Source organism: Diabrotica virgifera, chromosome 5, assembly GCF_917563875.1.
Source record: "Diabrotica virgifera virgifera chromosome 5, PGI_DIABVI_V3a".
NCBI lineage: Eukaryota > Metazoa > Arthropoda > Insecta > Coleoptera > Chrysomelidae > Diabrotica > Diabrotica virgifera.
The window spans coordinates 880,818-897,187 of record NC_065447.1 but is presented as its reverse complement, the minus strand read 5'-3'; the positions used below and the strand labels follow the sequence as shown (position 1 = coordinate 897,187).

Sequence of the window (16,370 nt, the reverse complement as noted above, 5' to 3'; positions counted from 1 at the left end):
CCCGCTATTCGTAAAAAGGCCGCATTTTACCGGCTTTTTTTGCTATCGTTTTATACCGCTCAGATAATTCAATCTGCTCAGTATTATCGACGATGATTTATTTAGCGTATTAGTGAGTGCCTTACAAATGAACCAAATGGATTATGGAATTCAATCAGAGCTCTGATGTGACACGTCATCAAGGAATAAAACTGTAAGTACTCTACATGTATGTGAACATAACTTATTAGTCGTGATACTGTATGCATTTTGAACCATATACCTCTCGTAGCAAATATTCTTTGTGCCATTTATGCAGATAATACTTTAAATTACATATGAAAAATCGTTATCTACTCTTAACCAGCTTACCTATGGGAATATACTCTATAACCGTACAATAAGTATAGGTTACTATTGTTAAGGATACTTTACGTATTGCCTAAACATTTCTGTTCCATCGAGCCGTATCATATTAATTATTTATTAATTAAATCCTCAAGGTCCTTCGTATTTGCATATTTTGATAATCTCTATTCTGAGAATAACGGTTTTTCATTTATAGTGTCTTTCTGTTGCATTTGGAAATTTCCAAGCCACGCCGCCCCGGCACAAAAATAAAATATTCCTCTCTTTCTGCACTCAAATTCTCAGTATTTAACCCAGCACGTCTCTACAATAGCTGGTAGGTTGTTAAGCCCGGTCTACACGTGCAATTTCAGAAACTACTTGCTTTGTTCAAATAAAGGAGTCGTTTTGTTTGTATGAAAAAATATTTGCATATATTACATTATTTTATTTTCGTAAATATATTTTTCTGTTTATAGTATACAAAAAGTGTACTCATTTCTTGGCTGATAGTACGGGTGTTATAATTTTAACATTGTTTGTTCAACCTTTTGATTTAAATTAAATTTATAATTTTGAATCCGATTAAGCCTGGTTCACAGGTTACAAAAATTATTAAAAATAATTTTGTTTTCTTGCATAAATTGTAAGTTTTTGCTACATTTAGCTTCGCTTAAGCTCATTTTACACTTCTAGAAAACTATAGAAAATAAATAATTGTTTTTTCCTTCAATTTAATTAATTTAAATACTTGTTAAGGGTGTCTCACACTTGCTGAAAAATACCCATTTTGGAAAATTGCATATATTTTGAAATTTTATAGTTTTGCATTTCATATACTAATCTGCGCTCATACAGGGTGATACTATTAAGCCAATCTCACACTATTAAACGTGTAATATATAATATATTGTACATATTCTCTCATTTTCGCATCGATTTATAGGTTTAGACATTTGCAAATAATCTATCTAATCTCACATTCTCGCAACATGGCTGACCGATCAAAATATAACCGACAGAGGCTCACCGCAAAACTTGATATAACCAAGTTGGCTGATTCGGTTCCCACAACTCTTAATTCTCTAAACAAATATAAAATTCGTGAAATAATTTCACAACTCAAACATTCTTACGGACTTTTCCGCGATGCTCAAAATGTGCTGGAGACGATCCCCGAGGAACCTACCCCCTCTACTGATTCCTCTGTGGTTTTTGATAAATATTTGGATACAATTTCTCTATTGGAAGAAAGGTTAGAGGTCATTGAAAGTTCTAATGTGACTGCTACCCCCTCCCTCCAATTTGACCCTAATTCTTCTCTAACCTCACAGTCTATGGCTAGGCAACGAACAGTAAACCTCCCTCGTATTCAGTTAAAACCATTTAGTGGCTTAGTTACTGAATACAATTCATTCATTGAGACCTTTGATACAATAATAGGATCTGATACTACATTAAGTGATCTGGAAAAACTCATTTACCTCAAAAGTTTTCTAACTTCCGAGCCTTTGACGCTTCTCGAGCATATCCCACTCACAGGTGACAATTACAAAATAGCCCGGGATAACCTGACACAAAGGTACGCCAACTCTAAATCGCTTATCAAAACTCTCATCTCTCAAATTCTTGATGCGCCTCCTATTTCTGGAAACGCAAATCACTCACAATTAAGAAATTTTCATACGGTCATGTCAAATAATTTCAAGGCCCTATTGAACTTGAATAGGCCCCCTTCAGATCTCTTGCATTTACTTCTCATACATATCGCTACTCAGAAACTCGACGCACCTACCATTAGGGCTCTTGAGTTCCAATCCGGTGGTAGCCAAGCTACCCCTGATTTTGTCCATTTTCTAGGGGAAATCGAGACACGCGTTGTTCATCTTGAGAATATTCAATCTCAATCAAAACCAAAATCGACTACTACTTCCAGACACTCTTTACACCTAGCCTCAGACACTTCTACCAGTAACCTTTCGCCTCGCTTAGGTCCTAAGAAATGTTCCTATTGCAACGACTCTCACTCGATCTACTCTTGTCCTCAGTTCAAGCAGTTGAATTCTAAAGAACGTTTTAGTTTTGTCAAACAAAATAAATTTTGTATTAATTGTCTTGGGTCTCACATGCTCGATCAGTGTAAATCCAAATTCTCTTGCATAGTTTGTAAATCTCGTCATCACACGTTGCTCCATTTCGACAAAACGGGTCATAGTAACCCTTCCGCGGCTGTTGGCCAACACAACTCAAATAATCATAATAAAACCGCTATCTCAAATAACTCCCATACACAGGGTAATTCACAACAGGGGCCCTCACATGTTAGAGCTCCTGAAACGGAAGTTAATCTTCAAAATTCGACTCCACATTCAATGGCTCTATCTGCAGCCTCGCTTGATAATCATTTGGTGTTATTAAGCACACTCCAGGTCTATCTTGTCGCTCCTAGCGGCAAGAGGGTCTTCGCAAAGGCACTTTTAGACTCGGCCTCACAGGTTTCATTTATTAGTGCTGACCTCGTAAAGGAACTGTCACTCACCACTAGAGATGGAAAATTACGGATCAATGGAATTAACTCCACCTCATCCTCGTCTCAATCTATTGTAGATACAACAATTTTCGCTGTCGCTAACGACGTTCCTTTTGACATCTCGTGCTCTGTACTCCCAAAGATAACAAATCCGCTTCCTCAAATTTCTATTTCGGCGAGCAAACTAAACATACCCTCAGAGATACCATTAGGTGATCCGATGTTCCATGTAACATCCCCAATTGGTATCCTGCTCGGTGCAGACCTGTATAACGATATCATTCAACCTGAAATAATTCGTTTGGGAAAAGGTCTTCCCGTTCTTCAACGCACTCTACTCGGGTACACGATATCAGGGTCAGTTCCAGACTTTGCTCTTAAGTCGAAAAATACTAAAAAGGCTTTGGAATTTTATTCAAACTCTCTCGTTACTTGTTGTTCTCATAACACTCCTTCCGCCGTAAATGAGCCGGTAGTGTCCAACGAGGAACTATCCGATCATTTACAAAAATTCTGGGAGCTGGAAGAAGCCGCTCCTCAGAACACCGATCTCATTAATGATCACCCCGCTGAAATTAATTTTGTAAAACATGTTAATGTTCTCCCCAATGGACGATATGAGTCCACACTCAATCTCAAACTCCCTATCGAAGATATAGACATGGGAAATTCGTTTCTCTCGGCAAAAAGACGTTTTCTCAGTCTCGAGAAACGTTTTCAACTCAACCCTGATTTATTGGAAAAATATCAGGACATTATATCGGAATATCTCAATAACGGACAAATAATTCAAGTGCCGTTAAAAATGCTAAATGACTCAGGTAAACCTAATTACTTTCTCCCTCACTTTCCCGTTTTCAAATCCAACTCTACTACTTCCACTCGTATAGTTTTCGATCCAAACAATAAATCGTCTACGGGAATCTCCCTCAGTGACGTCATAGACAAAGGTTATGTCGTCCAACATGAACTTTTTGACATTCTCGCTAAGTTTCGTCAGTTTAAATTCGCACTAGTAGGCGACATCAAGGCTATGTTCCTACAAATCGCCATTTGTCCCACTGAAACATTTCTGTTAAATTTTCTCTTTAGGGACAATATTCAGCAGCCTTTACGGTGCTATCAATTTCAAAGATTACCCTTCGGGCTCCCAAGTAGCCCATTTATCGCTCAAAGAGTTATCAAGCACATCGCTGACAACAACAAACATACCCACGAACTTGCTACTAGTGTTCTGCAAGAATCTATCTATATGGATGACCTGATCAGCGGTGCTGACAGTCTTCATGAATTAAGTTGTCTTTTCGAACAATTAACTTCTTTGCTAGAAACCCATGGTTTCCTCCTCCACAAGTGGAACTGCAGTTCTTCAGAATTTCTGTCTCAACACAATTTAAATCCCGTCTCTGAAGTCAGTCTTAACTTCACGGGATCTGATAAAGTCTTAGGCATATTCTGGGATTCAGAACGCGACCACTTTTCGTTTAAAACTCCTATCTTCAAATTGGCTAATGTTGTTACTAAACGTACTATTCTCTCCTACATTGCTACTTTGTATGACCCGCTAGGATGGTTATCCCCTGTCCTTGTGAACGCTAAGCTCTTGATACAGGAAATATGGTCCCAGAAATTGGACTGGGATCAACCCATTGACTCACCCATCATTATGAAAAATTGGCAAAACCTCTTATCGACATTCAAAACTATAGAAGAGGTCAAGGTACCTCGATGCTTACTTTTACAAAAGAAAGTTGTTGATGTTCAATTAATTATTTTCACCGACGCATCGGAAAAAATATACAGCACTTGTGTGTATCTCAAAGCGACATACTCAGACTTTTCTGTATCGTCGCGGCTTATCGCTTCTAAAAACAAAATTTCTCCGCTAAAAAATAAACTCACCATCCCCAAATTGGAACTTTGTGGAATAGTGTTGGGAGTCACTCTGGCTCATAGACTTTTTCACATCTTCAAGAAAAATTTGAGTATATCTTCATCTCATCTCTTTGCTGACTCTACAATTGCCTTGTCTTGGATACTTTCTAAAAAACACATTTGGAACATTTTTGTACAAAACAGAATTCAAAAGGTCAATTCCTTGTTGGAAACCTTTCCTTGTGATTTCCATTTCGTCAGAAGTCACGAAAACATCGCTGACCCCGCTTCCAGAGGGATAAATGTCTTTGATAATCCCCAGACCACCGAAGACTGGTTATGCGGACCTAGCTTTATTAGAGACAATCCCATCGATTTTTCTCTTCATCAAATTCCTCATTTTCAGGATGATCTTCCTGAATTAAGGAAGTTAGTTGTCTCAAACATAGCAACAAATCACGAACTCAACGACACCTTTGAAAATCTATTCGCTAAATCTTCTTCTTTTCGTAAAATTCAAAGAATTGTCGCTTATCTTTTTAGATTCATCAGTAATATTAAAAAGAAAATAAATAACTCTCCACGAGATACGGATATATTGACGCCACCCGAAATGGAGATCGCTGATCACGCGATCATCAGGTATATCCAAAGTATCTACTTTAAAAAAGAGATTCTTGAATTGAAAAATGCTAAACTCGTGACCAATAAAGCCATTCGTAAACTCAACCCCTTCCTACAACATAATGATGGGCTGATTCGTGTGGGAGGACGTCTCCGACACGCCCCCATATCGTATAATCAAAAACACCCCATTCTACTTCCTTCTAAATGTCGAGTTGTAGAACTAATCTTGACTCAAGCTCATCATAAGTTATTACATTCAGGCGCGCAAACAGTACTTTCGTATGTCAAAATGAAGTACTGGCCAATTGACGGATTAAGACAGATTAAACGCTTAATTCGTAAGTGTGTAAACTGTTTCCGATTCATGACACCCAATTCTGTTCAACAGATGGCAGATATGCATCCCGATCGTGTACTCCCCACTAGACCCTTCCAAGTCGTCTCAGTGGACTATGGGGGGTTCTTCTTAATTAAGTCCTCACATTTGAGGAAGGCACCGCTTTACAAAGCATACGTAGCCTATTTCATTTGCATGAGCACTAAATGTGTTCATATCGAACTCGTCACAGGATTAAGCGCAGAAGCCTATATTCTTACTCTGAAAAGGTTTATTGCCAGAAGATCCACGCCCAGTATTATTTGGAGCGACAATGCCACAAATTTCCATGGGGCAAAAAATGAAATGCGCGAATTCTATGATTTTTTCTTAAATCAAAATAATTCGGAACAGATTAAGGAATTCTGTACTCAAAACTCCATAACTTTCAAGATGGGTGTTCCCCGCAACCCCCATCAATTCGGCCTCCATGAGGTAGGAATAAAGAGTGTGAAGTATCACCTCTATCGAATTATAGGAAATTCCCACTTCACCTTTGAAGTGTTTAACACAGTATTATGCCAAATCGAGGCTATTCTAAATTCGAGACCCATCACTAGGATGTCGTCTGACGCCAATGACTTCGCTTTCCTATCTCCAGCTCACTTCTTAGTTCAAAGAAGTTTAACCGCGCCCCCTGAACCAAGTGTTTCAGAGATACCTGAAAATAGGTTGAATCTTTTTCAGCGTATTAGTAAAATTCAACAGCAATTTTGGAAATTGTGGAAAAAAGACTATCTTTGCCTCCTGCAGCAAAGAAATAAATGGACCGACCCTACTGACCCTGTCAAGATCGGGGATTTGGTTCTGTTGAAGGAGGATGGTACTCCTCCACTCTTATGGCCAACTGCCAGGGTAATAGATGTATTGCCTGGTAAGGATGGTCTAGTTCGTACTGTCAAGATTCACACTACTCACGGTGATTTTCTTCGTGGTATTACGAAAATCGCTGTGATTCCCCTGGAAGATTAAAATCTATCCCTAGGGGGAAAACTTATCGTTTTCCTCCATTTTATCGTTGTTACCCCTTGTGTATATAAACTCTAATTTCTTCAAACATTTCTTATCGTTGTGCACATCTTTGCCAATCCCCTCTCTTCGAGGTGATATAGGCCATCTCTCTCGCCTGTCGCCCCCGGCAATATGTACAATAAATATATTATACACGGCTCACTAAAATAATTAGTTACGCCCCTGTACTACTGATTACTTAAAATTCAAGTAGTATTTATGTAACCTTTCTGGAAACTCCAGGTTATTGTGGAGACTCGCATTTGAACCCCTCGCCGGGGCAGATCGTCAAAAGCTTCCTAACGAGAATCATCTCTAATCTATCGACGCTCCCGCTATTCGTAAAAAGGCCGCATTTTACCGGCTTTTTTTGCTATCGTTTTATACCGCTCAGATAATTCAATCTGCTCAGTATTATCGACGATGATTTATTTAGCGTATTAGTGAGTGCCTTACAAATGAACCAAATGGATTATGGAATTCAATCAGAGCTCTGATGTGACACGTCATCAAGGAATAAAACTGTAAGTACTCTACATGTATGTGAACATAACTTATTAGTCGTGATACTGTATGCATTTTGAACCATATACCTCTCGTAGCAAATATTCTTTGTGCCATTTATGCAGATAATACTTTAAATTACATATGAAAAATCGTTATCTACTCTTAACCAGCTTACCTATGGGAATATACTCTATAACCGTACAATAAGTATAGGTTACTATTGTTAAGGATACTTTACGTATTGCCTAAACACCTATATTAAATTACTTTTTTACTGACTTTTCCGTGGCTATCTCCTTCTTCTTCTTTAGCAGCCCCTGAACATCTTTTACTTTGGTTCTTCTTCTGAGATTTTCATTTGTCATATTTATAGTCTCTGAAGATTACATTTTTATCATACGTATCTCCATAGCTCTTTGAGTTGTTCTCAGTGGCGGTTTCTCCATAAGTGCACATGTGCACGTGAACCCCCAAAATTATTTTCACACCAACATTCATATATGTAATATTTATCATTCTATAAATAACATTTTAATCTAACTATACAGTAATTGAAATTCGAAATAACAGATCCAAGGAGTTTATAAGTATCTAATAGGTAACATTTAATTATTTTTATTCTATTTCAAAGGAGAAAGTTCACGGATGCGAGGCCTTAGACAGAACCCCGCGTTCACCGCTCTCACAGTGGTTCCTATACCAATGACTTTTTCATACGACGACGAAATACAACTCACCACCCACCCCGCTACCCGCTCTAGCCCACAAGTTTAGATGGCCACAGGATCACAAGTTGGATGTGCTCTTATGGCATGATCTTTGGCATAGAAGAGTGATCTTTGGTGTTTTCAACGTGCACGGCACACCTATGTTTAAATTTTGCTTTCATGAAGTTCGAATTTCGGAACTATGTATATTAAGAATGGAAGGATTTGTGGACGTAAATGTTAGCGTGGAATATTTAAAATCAATTAAATTTTCTTCATTATATTTAGAAGAAAAATAAAAAATGACGAAACCAAATTTGTTAATTAAGAATGTACCAAAGTGCAAACGTCGGGATTATAAATGATTATTTAAAATGGAGATTTGTGTAAAAACTTACAAATTGTGTAGGTGTGAAGCACATATTTGGAGAAGAGGAAGCATAATGAATAAAATAGAAGATACGATTTTAACTATCCAGTTGGAATTCCAGATTGGAATTTTCCAATTATGTACTTGTTACGATGCCAGTGACAACTGCAGAAACAGAACGATGTCTCTCTGCATTGAAACGTATCAAAACTTTCCTTAGAATAGCTATGGGCCAGGATCGATTAACTGCCCTCGCAATGTTTTCAATAAAAAAAAATGATTCAAGAAATTCCAAATTTTACTGAATTTGTTTGTGAATAATTTATCTAAAAAATAACAGGCGACTGACTTTCGTTACAAAACTTGCTTGTAACATTAAACACTAAATTATAATTTTAAGTCAATAAAATACATTATTTATTGTAATTTTTAATAAGGTCCTTTGATTTTTACAATTTGAAGACACTCAAAAACCTTTACCTACGGAAATAGGGTCTTAAGGTCTTTTTAATGTTAACATTATGTGTGCACCCCCAATATTTTACACCAGGCGCCGCCACTGGTTGTTCTAAGTCTATTGAGAGATTGGTTAGTAAGTGTCATGGTGTGGTCTCCATTCCATAAGTTGACAGGAAGGATGGGTGCATTTGCCAAAAACCTTTCGTTAACTGGGATTTTTCGATCTTTTGTAATAAAGCTTAGTTTACCTACTGCTATCCAAATCATTCTTATTCTTCTGGTTATTACTGCAGTTTGATTTTCTTTGTCTAATTTCATTTTATGTCTCAAGTATCTATACATATATTATCTTCTACATTTTCAATCTTCCTTCCTATCGTAAAGAATGATATCTACCAGTGGCGGCTCGTCAGAGGAGGCAAGGGAGGCTCAGCCTCCCCATCAATTTTTTACACACTCTATACTGTTTTGTTTATCATGAATCGCGAAAACAACAATTACTCTCACTATTATACAACGTGTAAACTCCATATTATCACTAATTATCCATACGTACGGAGCATTAGCATTAGAACGCATGATCGCGTCTCAGTTTTATTACATATTATTGTAGGCAGCCCCTGGGTTATCCCGAGATGCACGAACGGAGCCGAGAAGCCCAGCTTTCTCCGTTGCTAATGCTCCGTGCAGCGCAGCAGGCGTTTAAGGAGACCCGGTCTCCTAACAGTGGCATCTACGGCGCCATCACACGCTGCCCGGAGATATACCAAGGGAGGCAGTGTAGCTTCTCAGCTCCGTTGGGTGGTTGGGTGCGTCTCGGGACAACGAATTTTAGGGTCCTGACTAAAAATAATGAAAAATCTAAAAGTGCGAATTTTGTTATGAAATTTGGTATGTGGGGTTATAATAATATTTGGAACAACTTGCTCAAATAACTTTTTCCGATATCTCTAACTCAAAGCAAAATATCGGTAATTTATCATGTTTTTAGAGTCGCAGTAGGCCGCGTTTAGAATTAAAAAAATTCAGTTGAGTATCTTAAAAAATTTGAAGCTTCATTATGTATGGACTGCAAAACTTCAAATCTGTATTTATTTTGATATGCATAGGTATCTATTTACAAATAGATGGAATTGTTAACAAATAAACGACACAAACTTTGGTATTAAACTTTTACTATTAGACTAACTATTTTTAAAATGATGATATCATGAAATTATGAATTAGGATGATATTATGAAATGTAAATAAAAAATGGTCAAGAGATGGGGCCTTATATTACATTTTTTGGCGCATTTTTTTGCTAGTGCAAATTTGTCTAGATATTTTACAGTTAGGTATAGCCTCCCCTATTGTAAAAATCACGAGCCGCCACTGATATCTACTTCTTCAGCTAACATTACCTTAGTTTTCTTAATATTCATTTTTAGTCCTACTCCCTCCGATGCTTGATTCTTTTTTAAGAATTTCCCATACAACCTGCTACAGAAGGTGTGACGCATATTCCCCTGGCCTGGAGATGAAGCAGCCCATTTTCCATTCCTTCGCTATTTTTCCATCAGGTACGATTTTTTTGTTTCATAAGTATGTCTTCTGTATTCTTTTCTGCTTTCTTGATCACCTGTGATCAGTCAAAGGGTAAGTTTTCTTCTTTTCTTTTATTTGGTTATCTGGAGAATTTTCTTGGAGAATTATAATATGAGGAATTTTCCAATTACGAGTGAATTGCGAATAACTAATTAATTGTTTTAATTTTCATTCTTTTCTGTCTCTTATACTGAATTAACAAGTTGTCTTTTGACGAATTTATTTTAAAAAAATTATGCTCCAGGTGAGGCTCGAACTCACAACCCCGGCATCGCTCACGACTACTGTCTTATAAGTACCGTGCGCTAACCAATTGCGCCACTGGAGCGCTGACGGTTGCGGTACCAAGTTACCAACAGCTGCCATATATGCTCTGTTTCTCTTCAGCTACTAAGAAATAGGTAATCGTCATCTCATTTTAACAGATAAATACCCCCGCCGAGAGTGCGGTAGAGCCGGTAAATTTTACCGGGGCCCGGCGTTGACCATATAGAAGTACTGAGTCCCGTTTTTTTTTCGTTTTTTTACCTCGAAAAGCAGCTCTATTGTAAATTTTTTTTATTCTTACTACATATTATAAATAGTAAAATTATTTAATCTTTTGCTCTTCACTTTTGCTGAGGCCCGCTCTTACTTTTTATCGGGTGTTCTGCTGGTAAATGTGCAATATTTGCATTTGTAGATGTTGTTCCTTCAAGAGATTGTTGTTTGAGCTTTACAATCGAACAGACGTTATCTGATTTTTTTTTTGTAAAAAATAAAGGGTAGATTACAAAAATTGTGCTCCAGGTGAGGCTCGAACTCACAACCCCGGCATCGCTCACGACTACTGTCTTATAAGTACCGTGCGCTAACCAATTGCGCCACTGGAGCGCTGAAGGCAGTGGCGTGCTGGCCATATAAATGAATCGGTGCAATCACCGAGAGACCGCGACTTCTTGAGGCCGGTCAAAAAGATTTTCACAAAAATTTTTAGATGTAACAAAAAAATATTTTTTTAATTTCTAATCGGATGTTAATTTTGCTAATAATATTTTTTTTTTGTTTTTTTTTATTAATGGCTTTGACAGAGCCAATTAGCCAGACTATTTGTGTTTTTTTGTATGGTATTACAATAACAATTTTAAGTTAATATCTAAGCCTACTTATTATCTAAATTTACAGAGTGTTATACTATCTTAATGGATACATTTTTCAATTTTGTGTGATATTTTTACAATTTTATAATTTTATTATCTAAGCCTATTTAAAATTTAAATTTACAGGACGTTACATATTCGTAAAGACATTGTAACGTCTGCTTATTTTTTGGAAAAAGAATTTCGTTTAAATTGACAGGTAAAGGACAATTTAGATCAATTAACTTTTCATACATTACTTTAATATTTTGTCTGTACAGTCCACACTCCAATATGAGGTGCTGTAGATCTCCCATTCCACCACAGGCGCAATATGGGTTATCACTGATACCTATGCTGTGTTTGTATGCTGGGGTTAGTGCGTGATTTGACCTCATTCTGTTTATTGTTTTTATAAATAGCCTATTTGATTCTTGTTTAAACCATCTCTCATTGGGAATTAGTGGCTGGCAATTTCTAAAATTTATTCCCGTTGTACTTTGGTTATATACACGTTGCCAATTTTGTTTGCAATGGTTTTTACTGATATTATCTATATCGGTTACTGGTAGAAGTATGTTGCTTATGTTTTGTTTGGTTAAAGCTGCAGATTTAGCTAATTTGTCGACTTCTTCATTTCCTAATATTCCAGAATGTCCTTTCACCCAACAAATAATAATTAAACTGCCCGAGGAAGTAAAATCATAATATAGACTCTTAATTTCTATCTCAATGTGGTTTAGATTTTTTGTCGATTGGATAGAAGTGAGTTTGTCCACAATACTTCTACAATCGGTGAAAATGATATAATTGTCCATACCAACAGAGGCTATATATTTTAACGCAAGTAATAAAGCTGATAATTCGGCAGTATATATTGAAGCTTCATTAGGCAATCGGCATGATTCTTTGTATTCAGAATTCCAGTGATATATTGCACATCCGGTTTTATTTTGAATTTTGGAGCCGTCAGTAAAAATATATTGAAACATAGGCCACCTGTCTTTAATTATTTTGTTGATAATATTGCCTGGAAGGTTTGAATCCATGTAGTTTGTTTGTATTACCTTGGAAAAGAGAGTTTCAGGAGGTTTAGTGTAAATTAAAGGTATTTTATTTTTGTACATTTGGTTTTCATTCATTGTCAACTTCCTGTAGCTTTCAACGTATATGGGGGTTTTTTTAGTACACCAATATTTATGGCTTAAAGCTAATATATTCAAGTTACGAATAGTCCTTAAGTAGCTGACGTTTTTGGAGATAGCTCTAGCTACAAACTTATCTGTACAAAACTGTCTACGTAGAGTAAGTGGTGGTTCCTTAGCTTCAATCTCAATAATAGTAATAGGAGTAGATTTTAAGTAACCGAGACAGAGTCTCAAACATTTATTCCTTTGGATTTCAACTTTATTAAGATATCCTGTTGACGCAGACCCATATAAATGACAACTATAGTCGAAAATTGGTCGAATCATTGAGCGATAGAATAGCAATGCAATATTCGGGTCAGCTCCCCAACCGGTTCTACAAAAAGCTCTAAGGATATTCATAGAATTTTCTGATTTCTTTATAATAGAATGAATTTGATCCTTCCATAACAATTTACGATCCAAATACGTCCCAAGATATTTAACACAATTTTTTATCGGAAATTCTATTCTACCTAATTTGAAGGTGCCTTGAGGAATTTGGCGTTTTTTGGAGAAAAAACAAATTTCAGTCTTTGTGGTTGATATGGATAAGCCTAGAGAATGGTAATCATTTTTTACACAATCTAATGTAAATTCAAGTTGACGTCTACAAATGTCTAGGGAAGAATGGGAGGTGTACAACACAACATCATCTGCAAATTGTAAAATATTAGAGTGTGGAGGTACTATATGTTCTAAATCTATATTGTACAATGAAAAGAGAAGTGGACTTAAAATACTACCCTGTGGTATACCTATACTCGTTAACCTTGGTGGTAAAAGGTTCTCGTTTATTTTTAAGTAAGTCCATCTATTCTTGTACAAGGATACAATGAAATTTGAAATTTTAAGTGGCTAATAATATTAATAAAACATTTAAAAAAATAAAAAAAAAATTTTAATTGTGAAGTACAGTATAAGTAAATGAGTTCTTATAAGACTCTATAGTCTATATTAAATAGATTGCTACAGATAATATTATTTATTTTCATACATACAAGCATATTTAAGGTTTTCCAATTTCATTCAAACATGTATATGTACTCTGCAGAATTAAAAAATGGAAAAACATCTTGCTCATTTTTGACTGAATTATTGAAAGTATCTAAAAACGATTTGATCAAGACAAATCAAATCGTTTTATGATGATATAAGCACTCTACATCCTAGAAATTTTGATACAATAAAAAAATGGTATACCTTTGATGCCATTTAAATCATTTATGAAAAATTAAGAAAGTTTTATCGTACCATATCTGCGACTGCAATTAGAGAAGAACTCATGGATTTTGCTGATAAACGGATTGTATTAAAAATAGGATTTTGCAAAATATTGAGATTATAGAAGATGGAGTTAATGATGAATATGTTCAGCCTACAGAAAATATGGAGGATGATATTATTAATCCAAGTGATAATGAACATGAAGTAACAAATGACAATGTTGATATCGTGAGAACCTCACCTCCGTGTGGTACTAAAAAGTGTAAAGCTTGCTGTTACGCTGTTTTGTATAAGTACAACTTATATCAGTGTGCTTATCCAAATTTAAATAGTATAATGTAAAGCATTTATTAACTCTTTCAGTGACACAAGTATCTTGCGAAAAAAACTTTTCAGCATTAAAATACATAAAAAATCGGTTAAAAAGTACTTTAACACAAGATCACTTTTATGCTAATGGTATGAGCTTAAAAATGATGAAATAATCGACGAATTTGCTCAAAAATCTATTTTAATGCGGAAATTATTGATCGAGAGTTAAGTAATTATTTTATAACATAATTGCAAAAGAATATTTAGATTATTGCGTTGTATTAACATTTTAAATATTGTTAAATTAAAGTATTTACACTGTACTTGTATTTGTACTCTCTTGTATAATTGATTTACTAAAATGCAACTTAATACATAATTGAAAAATTCTCAATTTTATTTTACTTGTAGATGTACCTTAATTACATCAAATTCATATTATATTTATTTAGGAAATTATGGTTTCTGCCTTACTGCATAGGTACAATATTGTCATACATGTCAATAATTATTATTTGTCAGATTTATTATTCTTAAATGAAAAAATATAGCAACTTAAGAAAAAAATCATTGAATTCAAAGTTTTATGTTTGATTAAAAAAAATGTATATTTTTGTTTTTTTTTTGTTTTTTTAAATACCGAATAAAACATCCTGATAATAGAAGGTAAAATGAGGATGGGAGGCCACTTTTCTATAAGATCACCGGGCCGCTTGAAAAGTTCCAGCACGCCACTGGCTGAAGGTTGCGGTACCAACAGCTGCGTGCCATTACTCTAATGATTATTTTAATATCGCTTTTGGTACAGTTATTATTTTCTCAAAGTTTAGCTTTCGTAATGGCTTCAGAAGAGTAGAAGCTCTATATAGTCTTACAACTCTTGGCCAAAAATGTCGAGACCAACAAAAAGATCTTTTCGTCTCCTTTCTAGACTATGAGAAAGCTTTCGACAAAGTAAAATTACATTAAAAAGAAAAAAACAGCCTATTTGGGGCACATTCTTAGAAATGATGAATACGAGTTATTACAGCTGATTATGAAGGATAAAATCGAAGGAAAAAGGGGTCCTGCTAGACGATAAAAAATCATTAACATCAATGGTGCTACAGCCCTATGAAAGAGCCTCGACCTTCCCAAGTCTATTACGCCAGTCAGTCCTATCCATTGCCAACCGTTGCCAGTTTGCTGCGCCTATTTTTCTCCCATCCTCATCTACACCATCCTTCCATCTAAGTTTTGGCATACCCCTATTTCTACTTTCCATAGGTTGTGATACAAGGATTCTTCTAGGAGGGTTGTTATGCTGTGATCTTGCTAGATGTCCTGCCCATATTAGTCTTTCTATTCTTATAAGACAGGGGTGGCCAAACTGTGACTCGCGGGCCACATGCGGCTCTTTAAAGAATTGTTTGTGGCTCTCGATAGATGCACCCAAGATCCTTATCAATTTTTTGTCATTTTCTTCGAATTAAAAAAATTGTTCTGAAGCTATTTTCTTGTGGCATTTTTATAATCAGCATATTCAAATGGGAAATAAGCCACAATTTTACCTAAAAATGACTTTATTAACGTTTCGACGCCCAAGTCGGGTGTCGTTGTCAAAATACAAAATAATACTAAATAAACAAAAATGTTTTTGCTTAGTAAAAAATTCTTCTAATAATTTATTTAATCTGACTCATTTATATCGGCAATTCAGACACGTATTATACATTTTAAAGTAGACGACTTTAAAATGATATTGCCAATATTGATGAGTTGCGTTCCTGGGACGACTTTACTAAAAGATAGTTCATTCGATTACATGAAATCAATCCCAACTCAAGAATATCCGCCACAAAAAATCATAGCATGTGATCTGTCTTTAAAAAGACAACCAAATGCAACGGTGGCACTGACATTCTCGCGTTAGAGATTCCATAGTAAATCACGAGGGAAAACCAGGAAAAACCTCGTGATACTATCCCGACATCGTAAGTATTTGGGTTTACATTTAGTTTACTCTCAAAACTAATACCGAATTCTGACTTGATATTTTAAATTTTAAATAATACTAAAATACTCAATGTACTAACTCGATATGTTACTGATTTACTAATTGTGGTATTTTCTTTCTATTGACTTCCTCCTTTAATATGGGTAACCACATC

General features: G+C 35.7%; 2 protein-coding genes and 2 non-coding genes across 4 annotated transcripts in view; 1 reads left to right on the top strand and 3 right to left on the bottom strand.

Moving 5' to 3' along the window:
* LOC114333649 (follistatin-related protein 5-like) overlaps nt 1-16,370 on the bottom strand; it is a 523,352-nt gene that overhangs the window by 477,173 nt on the left and 29,809 nt on the right. The window lies entirely within an intron of this gene.
* LOC114333683 (xylosyltransferase oxt) overlaps nt 7,096-16,370 on the top strand; it is a 115,592-nt gene continuing 106,317 nt past the window's right edge. Inside the window, exon 1 of the mRNA XM_050651205.1 lies at nt 7,096-7,270. Within this exon, the coding sequence (XP_050507162.1) occupies nt 7,221-7,270 (50 nt within the window). The 5' untranslated portion in view covers nt 7,096-7,220. The remainder of the gene's footprint in view (nt 7,271-16,370) is intronic.
* Trnai-uau (transfer RNA isoleucine (anticodon UAU)) lies at nt 10,613-10,704 on the bottom strand. Its single transcript is given in 2 exon segments — nt 10,613-10,648; nt 10,667-10,704. It is a non-coding gene; the product is annotated as a tRNA-Ile (tRNA).
* Nucleotides 11,158-11,249, bottom strand: Trnai-uau (transfer RNA isoleucine (anticodon UAU)). Its single transcript is given in 2 exon segments — nt 11,158-11,193; nt 11,212-11,249. It is a non-coding gene; the product is annotated as a tRNA-Ile (tRNA).